General features: G+C 44.6%; 1 protein-coding gene across 3 annotated transcripts in view; it reads left to right on the top strand.

The window, feature by feature from the left end:
- Positions 1-12,945, top strand: part of PFKP (phosphofructokinase, platelet) — a 93,910-nt gene that overhangs the window by 29,486 nt on the left and 51,479 nt on the right. For all 3 annotated transcript variants that reach the window (XM_075922711.1, XM_075922709.1, XM_075922710.1), the window contains exon 4: positions 4,031-4,220. In XM_075922711.1, coding sequence (XP_075778826.1) covers positions 4,031-4,220 — 190 coding nt within the window. The remainder of the gene's footprint in view (positions 1-4,030; positions 4,221-12,945) is intronic.

Raw genomic sequence — 12,945 nt, 5'->3', positions numbered from 1 at the left:
CACCAAAATGGCCTGGGCTGGCCCTGGCTCAGAGCTCTCCAGGCAACAAGCTCCCGGCCCCAAGGCTTGGATTCCATTTAGTTGGTTAACCAGTTAAACATTAGGTTAATCTAATGTGTAATCTGTTCGCTGATTAATTGGGATTTTATATCAGTTAGTATCTTAAATGCATGCCTAGATATAGATGTTAATCAGAAATGAGAGAATTGAGCCCAGGAAGTTTACAAAAAATGTAATATTAGTAGGGAAATGCTGAGTGATGCCCTGGAAACTGTTCACCAGCAAAAGTAAACATATTCAAAACAATTGCTAACAATCAGACTATTATATATGGAGACTAGTGCATATGTCTGGTGGGCGCCAAATCATTGTGCGAAACATGATTGTGCTGTAGTTACCTCTCTGCAGCATTTCTTCTTCACAAAATAGTTCTTATTTTGACTAACATAAAAGAAAGGTAGAATATTGCTTGCAGGCCTGTCTGTTCTTTTTTATCCTGTTCTAATTTTTATTTTATTATTACCTTTGTATACATAAGTATTTTGAGGGAATGGATATTTTTGTCTACTTGGTTCATAATTCTGTTTCTGAATAGAAAGACACACTATTAGCAGTGAATGGGTCATATTCTTTCAGTTAAAACAGTCTTTTGCCTGTTACCATTTCTGATGTTTCTATTGTGAGCCATTTTCCACATTGTTTCCATCATGGCTGGTTACTTTTAGAACTACTTAAAGTGTTTGTGCTGCACTGTCATTCATGGAGACAGGTTTCCCAGGTCTCTTCTTCCTCACTTTCATCTTCCCATTATCAGCTTATTACGACTTTCAACACATATGAGCAGTGCCAAGAAATGGATTGGAACAGGAAGTACTTGGTGGTGAAGCAGACTTTTTTAGATGGCAATACAAACTGTACAAATTCCAAGCTCAAATTTGGGTTGGGCCGGGCCTGACTCAGATTTCTTGTTTCTACTTTATGTAGGAAATGATTATGAAACGCTGAGATGATCATCTCCAAATCTTCTGCTAGAAAAAAAAAAAGCTTTTACAGTATGTTAATTTTACTTTTTAGTATACATAGAAATACAGCAACATTATGAATAAAATCAAAGACAGTAAGCTTTATAGAAGACCAAAAAAGATATCCTGATGATTATATATGGTTTTGTAAAGCTTACTTATAGTTTCTAAACAGATTTTAAAGAACCAACAAAATCTTTCAAAAGATGGGACGTGGTGTTCAACTACCCAGACATCTGATGAGGGAAAATACTACAGTAAGAATCCGGCAAGATTATCCTCCCAAGTTTTTGGAATGCACCTAAGATACATTTTATTACAGAAGGTGGAAAAAGTGCTTAAGGAAAAGTCTGTCCTAGATTAGATTCTGACAAACAGGGAGGAACTGGTTTAGAATTTGAAGGTGGAAGGCAGGTTGGGTTAAAGTGTCCATGAAATTACAGAATTCATGATTTTAAAGAAGAGTCAGAAGGAAAACAGAAGAATAAAGATATGGAATTTAAAGAAGGCAAACTTTAGCAAGCTCAGGACCCCATGGGAAGGAATTCTAAAGAGAAAAAGAATTTGGAGGACTGGCAGTTTTTTTTTTATTAACATTAAAGAGGACAGGAGCAAACTATCCCAATGCATAGGAAAGGCAGGAAGTGAGTAAGAGATCTGAGGCTAAAATAGGGAAAGAACAAGTTAAGAATCTTTTGAAGTCAATGGAGCCAATGAAATACATTCTAGAATATTTAAGGAACTGACTGAAGCAATCTTTGAGCCATTAGCAATTAACTTTGAGAATGTGTGTAAGATGAGAGAGATGCCAGAGGACTAGGAAAGGGCAAATATAGTACCTATCTATTAAAAGGGGAATAAGAACAACCCAGAGAATTATAGATCAGTCATCCTAACTTTGGTGCCCAGAAGCATAATAGAGCAAATTATCAAACAATCAATTTGTAAGCACCAATAATAAAATAAAGTGATAGGTAACAGTCACTATATCAGGGACAAATCATGTCAAACCAACCTAATAGCCTTAACTGATAAGGCAGTAAGCCTCATGAATAGATATAATATAATTTGAGTTTAGTGAAGCGTTTGATATAGATGCACATGACTTTGTGGGCACACAATAGGTTTGAAAAAAACATATTCAGAGAGTAGTTACTAATGCGTCATGATCAAACTGGAAGGTCATATCAGGTGGGTCCTTCATGATCTGTCCTGCATTCAGTTCTGTTCAGTATGTTCAGAAATTATTTGAATAGTATCATAGAATAAACTTGAAAAGTTTGTGGATGATGACATACTGGGAAATTTGCAAGTACTGTAAAGGACAAATCTTCACAAATTGGAGAAATGATCTGAAACACATAGGATGTAATTCAATAAGGACACAATCACCTGCATAAATAAAAAAATAGGAAGGACCATCTACCAGCAGTGTTCCCTTTAATTTTTTTCCATTTATGCGAAGAATACATTTTGTTATGTGCACCGAGGCATTTGCAAATGTGCACCACCAGTAGAAACACATGCTGCCAGCAGTGGGCGGCTGTGGGTGTTCTGCTAGTCAGCTGGGCAATACCTGAATTTCTCTTGGGCAGCCACCAAAGTGCTTAGCTTACATGGAACACTGCCTACCAAGGACAACAGCAGAAAAGGTTTGTCAAAAAGTAAATATGAGTTAAGAATGTACAGTTGTAAAAAAAACCCTAAACATTCTGAGACTTGTGTTGTAAGCAAGACATGAGAAAGTAATTCTTCCATTGCTCTCAGCACTGATAAGATGGAATATTGTGTTCAGTTCTGGGCACCTCCTTTCATGAAAGACATGGGCAAATTGGACAAAGTCCAGAGGAGAGCAACAAAAATGATTAAAGGTCTAGAAAACACGTCCTGCAAGGAAAGATTGAAAAAAAATGGATTTGTTTAATCTGGAGAAGAGAAGACTGAAAGGAGTCAGGAAAACAGTCTTTGTGTATATAAAAGGTTGTTATAAAGAGAAGAATGATAAATTGTTCTCAACAACAGAACAGGACAAAAAATAATGGGCTGAAACTGCAGCAAGGGAGATTTAAGTTAGACATGAAAGAAAACTTTCTAACTGTCTGGGTAGTTAAGCAGTGGAAGAAATTAACTAGTCTGGTTATGTGATCTTCATCACTGGAGTTTTTAAGAACTGGGGAGTAATTACTTTGAATGACTCTGGGGAGTAGTTATTTCAAAATAGCAGCAGTGGAGTGTCCACAGTATCATTATTTTGAAGTAACTGTTTCGAAATAAGCGTTATTCCTTGTGGAAAGCAGGAGTTATTTCAAAATAACTGGCCCCTTATTTCAAAATAAGGGGTTTGGTAGTGTGGATGCTTGGCTTGTTATTTTGAAATAAGGGGAGTTATTTCAAAATAACTCCCTAATGTAGACCAGGGCTTCAAGTCCAACTTTTCTGTGGTTTTCTGTGATTCCTGATGAAACAAGGCACAACTCACACTTTTCATCATTTAGTGATATGTGCTGTCAAAGTATTTACAGTGGCAGTTTGAAGATGTAGGAGGAAAGGGAATCCCAACTTTAGTTGAAAAAGATGAAAGTACATGTTGTGCAATAGTAATTAGCAGGGAGGAAAGTGGAACTAGGGAATTCCAGTTCCTGGTGCTTCTGTATGTGTTTGACATAACATAAAAAAAATCAAAGGACTAAAAATTTTACAGCACATCTTCACACTTTAGTGATGGTTGTGTGCTAGTGAAGTTTATCCCTCATCTGTTTGAGAAGAGCTTTCCAAAATTTTTTCTTATTTACTACACTTGTTTCCTGCCTCATTGCATTCTAACAACTCTGGTACATGCGTATCAGTCAATGTTCCCAGAGATTTGGGTAACTGTTATTTTCTAGTGTACTTCCATACTCTTTTTTGTTTTTCTTATTTATTTTTCTTAATTAACAAATTAGCATAAAAATAATTAGCAAGTAATATGACATACATACATTAGATCTTATTTATTTCCTTTATTCTAGGGAGGGACAGTTATTGGTAGTGCACGCTGCAAAGCATTTCGTAATCGGGAAGGCCGTTTGAAGGCAGCGTCCAACTTGATTCAGCGTGGAATCACTAACCTTTGTGTGATTGGTGGTGATGGTAGTTTAACAGGTGCTAATCTCTTTCGTGAAGAATGGAGTGGACTTCTAGAGGAACTGGCACAAAGTGGTAAGTTTGAATCTCTGAAAATGTAAAGTTCTTAGTCCTTCAATGGATGAAAGAAAATTGATCTGTCATTATTACAGAATGTTACCCACCTGAAATTTAGGAAATGCTAGATTTATGATAGTGTACATATAACTTTTCAGTCCTCTTGTGCATCCGTCCTGTGCTCTGAAACGAGCCAGATTTCCTGTGGAAAAAAATAGGACAGAATCTTATAATTAAAGATTATCATAATGCATACACCAAAGAGGCCAAATTGAAGCTGCATAGAGTGTGGCTTGCCCCGTTGGCTGTAGAACTTGGGTCTAAGCTATCCCTGATAACAGACCGAACCTCATCAGAGGGAATCAGGCAATTCACTGTAAAGAGCAGAAGGTGACTACTGTAAGTAGTGAAGCCCGGGGATGGGGAGTTGCAGTTAGGGTGGATATTGCCGGGAGAAAAGGGGCTACTTCTGGAGGGGTAAGAAACTCTACTTGTGTTTGGAACTGGACATCAGAGCCCCAGGGAAAGAGCTGGGAGGACTGGCTACAGGGTAAGATTGGTATGGGAATGAGAGAAAACAGTAAAGTGTTCAAAGAATCATAGAATCCTAGGGTTGGAAGAGACCTCAGGAGGTCATCAAAGCAGGACCAACTCCAACTAAACCATCCGAGCGAGGACTTTGTCAAGCCAGCACCTAAAAACCTCTAGGGATGGAGATTCTACCACCTCCCTAGGCAACTAGTTATAGTGCTTCACCACCCACCTACTGAAATACATTTTTCTAATATCCAACCTAGACCTCCCCCACTGTAATTTGAGACCATTGCTCCTTGTTCTGCCATCCGTCACTATTGAGAACAGCCTCTCTCCATCCTCTTTGGAACCTCCCTTCAGGAAATTAAAAGCTGCTATCAAATCCCCCCTCACTCTTCTCCTCTGCAGATTAAATTAGCCCAGGATCTCTTTGTAGATCATGTGCTCCAGCCCCCCCAATCATTTTGGTTGCTCTCCGCTGGACCCTTTCCAATGCGTACCCATCTGTGTACACATCCTTTCTATAATGGGGGGCCCAGAACTGGACACAATATTCCAGATGTGGCCTCCTAATGCAACCTGATATGCCATTAGCCTTCTTGACTACAAGGGCACACTGTTGACTCATATGCAGCTTCTCATCCACTGTAATCCCTAGGTCCTTTTCTGTTGAATTACTACTTAGCCAGTCGGTCCCCAGCCTGTAACAGTGCTTGGGATTCTTCCCCAAGTGCAGGGCTCTGTACATGTCCTTGTTGAACCTCATCAGATTTCTTTTGGCTCAATCCTCCAGTTTGTCTAGGTCACTCTGGACCTTATCCCTATCTTCCAACATATCTACTTCTCCCCCTAGCTTAGTGTCATCTGAAAACTTGCTGATGGTGCAATCCACCCCCTCATCCAGGTCATTAATAAAGATGTTGAACAAAACCAGCCCTAAAACTATTCCTTGCAGCACTGTGCTTGAAACTGACTGCCAATAAGACGTGGACCCGTTGATCACTATCTGTTGGGCCCAACACTCTAGCCAGCTTTCTCTCCACCTTACAGTCCATTTATCCAATCTGTACTTCCCTAGCTTGCTGGCAAGAATATTCTGGGAGACTGTATCAAAAGCTTTGCTAAAGTCAAGATATATCACATCCACTGACTTCCCTGTGTCCACAGAGCCAATTACCTAATCACAGAAACTAATCAGATTGGTCCAGCATGATTTGCCCTTCGTGAATCCATGTTGACTATTCCTGATCACTTTCCCCTCTTCCAAGTGCTTCAAAATGGATTTCTTGAGGCTCCCCTCCATGATTTTTCTGGGGACTGAGGTAATGCTGACTGGTCTGTAGTTCCCTAGATTGTCCTTCTTCCCTTTTTTAAAGATGGACACTACATTTGCCTTTTTTCCAATCATCCGGGATCTCTCCCAATCTCCACAAGTTTTCAAAGATAATGGCCAAAGGCTCTGCAATGACATTTGCAAACTACCTCAGTACCCTTGGATGCATTAAATCTGGACCCATGGAATTGTGTATGTCTAGCTTTTCTAAATAGTTCTTAACCCCGTGGTCCCCAACACGGTGCCCGCGGGCGCCATGGCCCCGGGCGCGCGGCGCTTGGGGGAGAGGGGGAAGAGAACGCCAGCGCCGGCCCCGGGAATGCGGCTATGGGGGGGCCCCGCTTGGGGGGGCCCCGCCCCCCCGGGCGCCGGCGGGCGAACGGCCACGCCCCCTGGTGCCCGGCAACCCCAAATGGTTGGGGACCACTGTCTTAACCTGTTCTTTCTCCACCAAGGACTGTCCACTTTCTTCCCATAGGCTGTGTCTACACTGGCATGAATTTCTGGAAATGCTTAAAACAGAATAGTTTTCGTTATAAGTATTTCCGGAAAAAGAGCGTCTACACTGGCAGGCTGCTTTTCAGGAAAAGCCCTTTTTCCGGAAAAGCGTCCGTGGCCAATGTAGACATGATTTTCCGGAAAAGAGCCCCGACCGTCATTTCCGCGATCGGGGCTTTTTTCCGGAAAAGACTACTGGGCTGTCTACACTGGCCCTTTTCCAGAACAGTGTTCCGGAATAAGGACTTATGCCCGAGTGGGAGCAGAATAGTTTTTCCGGAATAGCGGCTGATTTTGTACAGTTAAACGTCGTTGCTTTTCTGGAAATTCAAGGGCCAGTGTAGACAGCTCGCAGCATCTTCCGGAAAAGCGGCTGATTTTCCGGAATAAGTGGCCCAGTGTAGACACAGCCATACTGTGTTGTTGGAATGGATTTCAGTTTGGGGCTCTGCATTGCTGTAAGCTGATTCTTGTGTTAATCTAGTTCCAGCCAAGGATACTGCTAAACAGAGAGAGCCTCTGTGAGTTCTTACAGGGCCCAGCAGAGGGTGGGGGAAGGCGGAGAGCCCACAGAAACACTCCTGGCCAGGAGGTGTGCTCAGTAAGGGTATGTCTACACTACAAAGTTAATTCGAACTAACAGATGTTAGTTCAAATTAACTTTGATAGGCGCTACACTAGCGCTCTGCTAGTTCGAACTTAATTCGAACTAGCGGAGCGCTTAATTCGAACTAGGTAAACCTCATTTTACGAGGACTAACTCCTAGTTCGAATTAGCTAGTTCGAATTAAGGGCTGTGTAGCCACTTAATTCGAACTAGTGGCAGGCTAGCCCTCCCCAGCTTGCCCTGGTGGCCACCCTGGGCACCACCAGGGAAACTCGTCTGCCCCCATCCCGGCCCTGGAGCCCTTAAAGGGGCACGGGCTGGCTACGGTGCCCGTGCCAGGTGCAAGCCTGCCAGCACCCAGCCAGCAGGCCCTGCACCTGGCACGGCTCGAGCCAGCCACCCGCTGCCACCCAGCCTTCCCCCTCTTCCCGGGACCAGGCTGGCGGCTCCCGGGAGCCTGCCTTAGTCCGCAAGAGGCGGGCGTCCGCCTGGTCTAGTGCGCAGATTGTGGACCTCATCCACGACCTCCGTACTAGGCACAGGAAAGTGGCCGTCTAGGGCAGGATAGCTGCCAGCCTGGCCACCCGGGAGCAGGTTTGCATGAAAATCAAGGTGGTCCACTGAGACCCCCGACCCTGAGCCCTGAGCTTAGAATGTCCGTCCTGGGTCAGACCAAAGGTCCATCTAGCCCAGTAGCCTGTCTGCCAACAGCGGCCAACCCTAGGTACCCTGGAGGGGATGGACCGAAACAATGACCAAGCCATTTGTCTCGTGCCATCCATCTCCAGCCTTCCACAAACAGAGGCCAGGGACACCATTTCTACCCCCTGGCTAATAGCACTTCATGGACCCAACCTCCATGACTTTATCTAACTTCTCTTTAAACTCTGTTCTAGTTCTAGCCTTCACAGCCTCCTGCAGCAAGGAGTTCCACAGGTTGATTATTTGCTTTGTGAAGAAGAACTTTCTGTTATTAGTTTGAAGCCTGCTACCCATTCATTTCATTTGGTGTCCTCTAGTCCTTCTATTATGGGAACTAATGAAGAACTTTTCTTTATGCACCCTCTCCCCACCACTCATGCTTTTATAGACCTCTATTGTATCCCCCCTCGGTCTCCTCTTTTCTAAGCTGAGAAGTCCCAGTCTCTTTAGCCTCTCTTCATATGGGACCTGTTCCAAACCTCTGATCATTTTAGTTGCCCTCCCCTCTCCCACCCTCTCTCTTTCCCTCTCCCACCTCCTTTTCCCAGTTTCTCCGAGTTTTGTTCAATAAAGAGAGTTTCTGTTTTTGAACACACGTGTCCTTTATTTTGAACATCAGGAAGGGGGGCTAGGGAGGGGTAAGTGGAAGGAGGTGAGGGAGGAATGGGTACGAGCCCCCGATGGGGAGGACTGGGGTGGCTCTGTGGGCTTCTTGGGGTGGAAGCTCTCCTGAAGCCCCTTGATTGACCCCGCCTCCGGATGGCAGCCTGCGGCAAGTTCAGCCGGGCTGATGGCTGAGTGCTGTGATGTGCCAGGTGTGGGCACTCAGGGCACTCCAAGCCAGGACTGCTTTGCAAGCGGGGAACCCCTGAGAACTGTCTGTCCAGGGTGGAGGTCGGGTCCCTTTAAGCACAGCCCTCGGCTAGCCTGAGACAGCAGCTCCACGCTCTAAGTCCTAATGTGATGCCCTGCCGGCACTGCTTCCGGCCAGCCTTAATCTCGGTTCAGGGTCCACTCAGTGTGGACATGCTAGTTCGAATTATCAAAACACTAATTCGAACTAGTTTTTAAGTCTAGATGCACTAATTCGAATTAGCTTAGTTCGAATTAACTACAGGCAGTCCCCGGGTTACATGGATCCGACTTACATCGGATCCCTACTTACAAACGGGGTGAGGCAACCCTGTATTAGCTACTTTCCCCCAGCAGACCAGGGAGACGTGAAGCTAGCGCCCCTCTCCCTCTCCCCAGCAGACCAGGGAGATGCGGAGCGGCTTTTCTCAGCAGACACCTCAGCTTGAGAATAAAGGACTGAGGGAAGTGAGGTGTGGGAGAATAAAACTGAGCTCTGGAGAAATGTTTGGCTAGAGTTTCCCCTACAATATGTACCAGTTCTGACTTACATACAAATTCAACTTAAGAACAAACCTACAGTCCCTATCTCGTACGTAACCTGGGGACTGCCTGTAATTCGAACTAAGGGTATGTCTACACTACCCCGCTAGTTCGAACTAGTGGGGTAATGTATGCATACCGAACTTGCTAATGAAGCCCGGGATTTGAATTTCCCGGGCTTCATTAGCATAAAGCCGGCTCCGCCATTTTTAAAAGCTGGCTAGTGCGAACCCCGTGCCGCGTGTAGCCGCGCGGCACGGGGTTCGCACTAGCCGGCTTTTAAAAATGGCGGAGCCGGCTTTATGCTAATGAAGCCCGGGAAATTCAAATCCCGGGCTTCATTAGCAAATTCGGTATGCATGCATTACCCCGCTAGTTCGAACTAGCGGGGTAGTGTAGACATACCCTAAGTTAGTTCAAATTAGTGCTGTAGTGTAGACATACCCTAAAGAATCAGTCCTGTTACACACCATACATTTGCCATTGCCTAAGTTTCAAGTGCTTCACTTTGCGGTCTAAATAATTTTCTTTTAATATATTGTTTTGTTTGTACTCCTTTAGTTTTTTAATTAAATGGGAAATGTAAAATCAAGTTTTGCTGTATGCAGCTTTAGCCACTCCTACATCTTCCTTCATCATGAATCATCAGCAGGGTCTGAACCCCAAACCTTGAACACTATTACTTCTTGAAGTACCAGATTAACGACATTGGCTAGCAACCAGAGGAGGTGGGTTGCTGGAGCTACGAGATTGGTGGGGGGAAAAGCCAATTCTCTCTCCTGCACCCAGCAGCTGGGGTGCTCCTGCCCATTTGTTACCCCAGAGGGATGATTGGCTACCCCCATGTGGCAGATAAGGGAGTGGTTATTGGCCTATCTTTCTCTTCCCCTTGCTCCCAGCATGGGAGGTGGGAGAGTTCCTGTTCCATGTGATTCCTCCTAGGATGGGGATGTGTGATAAATAGGCTAATGGTTTATAAGCAGAGACACCTTGTTCGGCTCAGCTCATTCATTCCCACCTCTTACTGAGAACTCTGTGAGTGCCTTGGTACAGTGTGTGATGGTATTATAGGTTGGGCTGGGAATAGGGATTTAAAATCCTGTTTAATTTGTTAACTGGTTAAACATTAAGTCTAACTGGTTAACTGATTAAATGGGGGTGGGCGGGCTGTGGCTGGGCTGGAGTGGCTCTAGCCTGAGGCAGGCCCCTTAGGCTGGAGCAGCCTTGTGCCCTTATCGGTTAACTGATGAATCATTCACATCCCTAGCTGAGAAATGGATAGTGAGTTTTTGGCAGGCTTCCAGATTTCCTTTCCCCCCTCTCCCCGCTGCCTTTGTATCAGAGGGTATGTCTACACTACCCTCCTAGTTCGAACTAGCGGGGTAATGTATGCATACCGCACTTGCTAATGAAGCCCGGGATTTGAATTTCCCGGGCTTCATTAGCATAAGCGGGGAGCCGCCATTTTTAAATCCCCGCTGCTTCGAACCCCGTGCAGCGCGGCTACACGGGGCTCGAACTAGGTAGTTCGGACTAGGGTGCCTATTCCGAACTACCGGTACACCTCGTTTCACGAGGAGTAACGATAGTTCGGATTAGGAACCTAGTCCGAACTACCTAGTTCGAGCCCCGTGTAGCCGCGCTGCACGGGGTTCGAAGCAGCGGGGATTTAAAAATGGCGGCTCCCCGCTTATGCTAATGAAGCCCGGGAAATTCAAATCCCGGGCTTCATTAGCAAGTGCGGTATGCATACATTACCCCGCTAGTTCGAACTAGCGGGGTAGTGTAGACATACCCAGAGATAGCAAAGGGGGTGAAGCAGGTGCTTGAGCTGGGGAGTGCCTCCTGCCTCCACCCACCATGCTGCCGCCTATCAGAGACAGCAGCACAGGCCAGGGCAGGGGAGGCTGCAGTGAAGCAGTCCCTGTCTGCGGAGGGCCTGAGCTCCCCCACGGACTGGTACTGCTGATGGACCAGCTTCTGTCTGCGGCCAACCCTGGCCGCTGCGGACTCAGGCTGTTTCACAGCAGCAGGCCCTCCGCCTGCAGCAGCTTCTGTCTGCGGGAAGCTTGGACCTCTGTGGATAGGGTCTGCTGCAGCCAGTCTATGGGGGGAGCTGGTTTTTAAACTGGCTCCTCTTGCCGACCGACTCTCGCCTGGCACCCTGGGCTGTTGTCTCTGATACTGAGGCAACAGCACGGAGTGGGAGGGGGCTCCCCAGGAGTGGGGCCAGAGTGGACTGGCTGCGGGACCCACCCTCAGGGGCTATAGAATATTTGTGTAATCAATAAGAATTCATGCGGTTACACGACTATTCAATTACCTGATATCTAACATCCCTCCTGTGAATAGAATAGAGCGAGTAAGGGCAACAACCAGTAAAGCGAAGATCTGTCCTGGGGAACGTGTGGGAGGGTAATGGTGATTTTTAACACTTCATATCTCAGCCAAATCTGAATAAAATCTCATGGGACAAAAAAGGCACTCTGTATCCAAGGGGAAACCCCGACCGAATATCCAGGCTTGCTACAAACAGTAGAGCTGTGAGAGGTTTTCAAAGAAAAAAAAATATAAGGAACCTTTTTAATGGAAAGTATTAGGCAACTTTTATGTAGGCATTGCTGTCACCTTCTTCTGTGAGAATATGTCCCAACTATTGTATTTTGCTCATTTGCACCAAAATGGTGCAGTGGACATGGTTGCAATGAGGTTGTGTCCTTGATGCTATAAATTATAGTTTATGCTTGTGTTGGCTTCAGTTCCCATTGCCTTAATTCACTTCCTCTACTTTATCCTACTATTTTTCTAAACATAATTAATCTGAGACTGGAATTTAGTCTCATGAAAAATATAATGCTACGTCTTCCTTCTGAAGTCACTGGGAATACTCATGTGAGTAAAGCTGCATACTTCGTTTTAGACTCAGCCCCAAGTGTATTGGATTGTCACATTACATAATCGCTGAGCAACTTGTCAAAACATTCCCAGGAACTGCATGAAATATGCATTGTATAATACATTAGAAATGTTACATTTGTGACCCCTTTGGATAGCTATATTTTGGTCCTAAAATATTAGATTCATTAAAAAAATCCCTTTTATAGCACATTCTTTGCTAGCACAAATTAAAAGTTAGGCAAAGGTTTATAACTTTACTGCATTGTATAAATCTAAATGACTGACCCAGTATTTTTTCAGTGTAGATTTAGACTGTGGATTCTCCATTCCTGCCACTAGTCATGAAACAGTATACTGGAGTTTTTCAGTCACCCAGAAAGGGTTTCACCCAGGATTTATGCTGATTACAATATATTTTCCCATGTTGTAGAATTTTATGTCCATTGAAACCTGCCCAGTTACACCCTCCATTCAAGTTTGCACTCCTCTGCTTCTGCCCTCCACCCCATATACTGAGAGTGTAATCTGAATGGGAGTGATAACCTCAATGTTAGTTCTAAACTTACTGAACAAATGGCCTAGCAAATCTTTTGGTGGGATGAAGTGCTTTTGGTTTGTTCCAGAAGACCCCCTGATCTTAAGTAAAAGCTATCCTCTTGCTCCAAGTTTTTTTGCCTTTGGTTAATCCTTTCCCTGTAGAAATGTGTGGTTTTTATTTTAGAAATTTTAATTCTGTGTTTCCCCGACCCCAAATAATTAAATCAATACATTGCAGC

Source organism: Pelodiscus sinensis, chromosome 2 (assembly GCF_049634645.1).
Source record: "Pelodiscus sinensis isolate JC-2024 chromosome 2, ASM4963464v1, whole genome shotgun sequence".
Lineage (NCBI taxonomy): Eukaryota > Metazoa > Chordata > Testudines > Trionychidae > Pelodiscus > Pelodiscus sinensis.
This window is presented reverse-complemented; position numbering and strand designations above follow the sequence as displayed.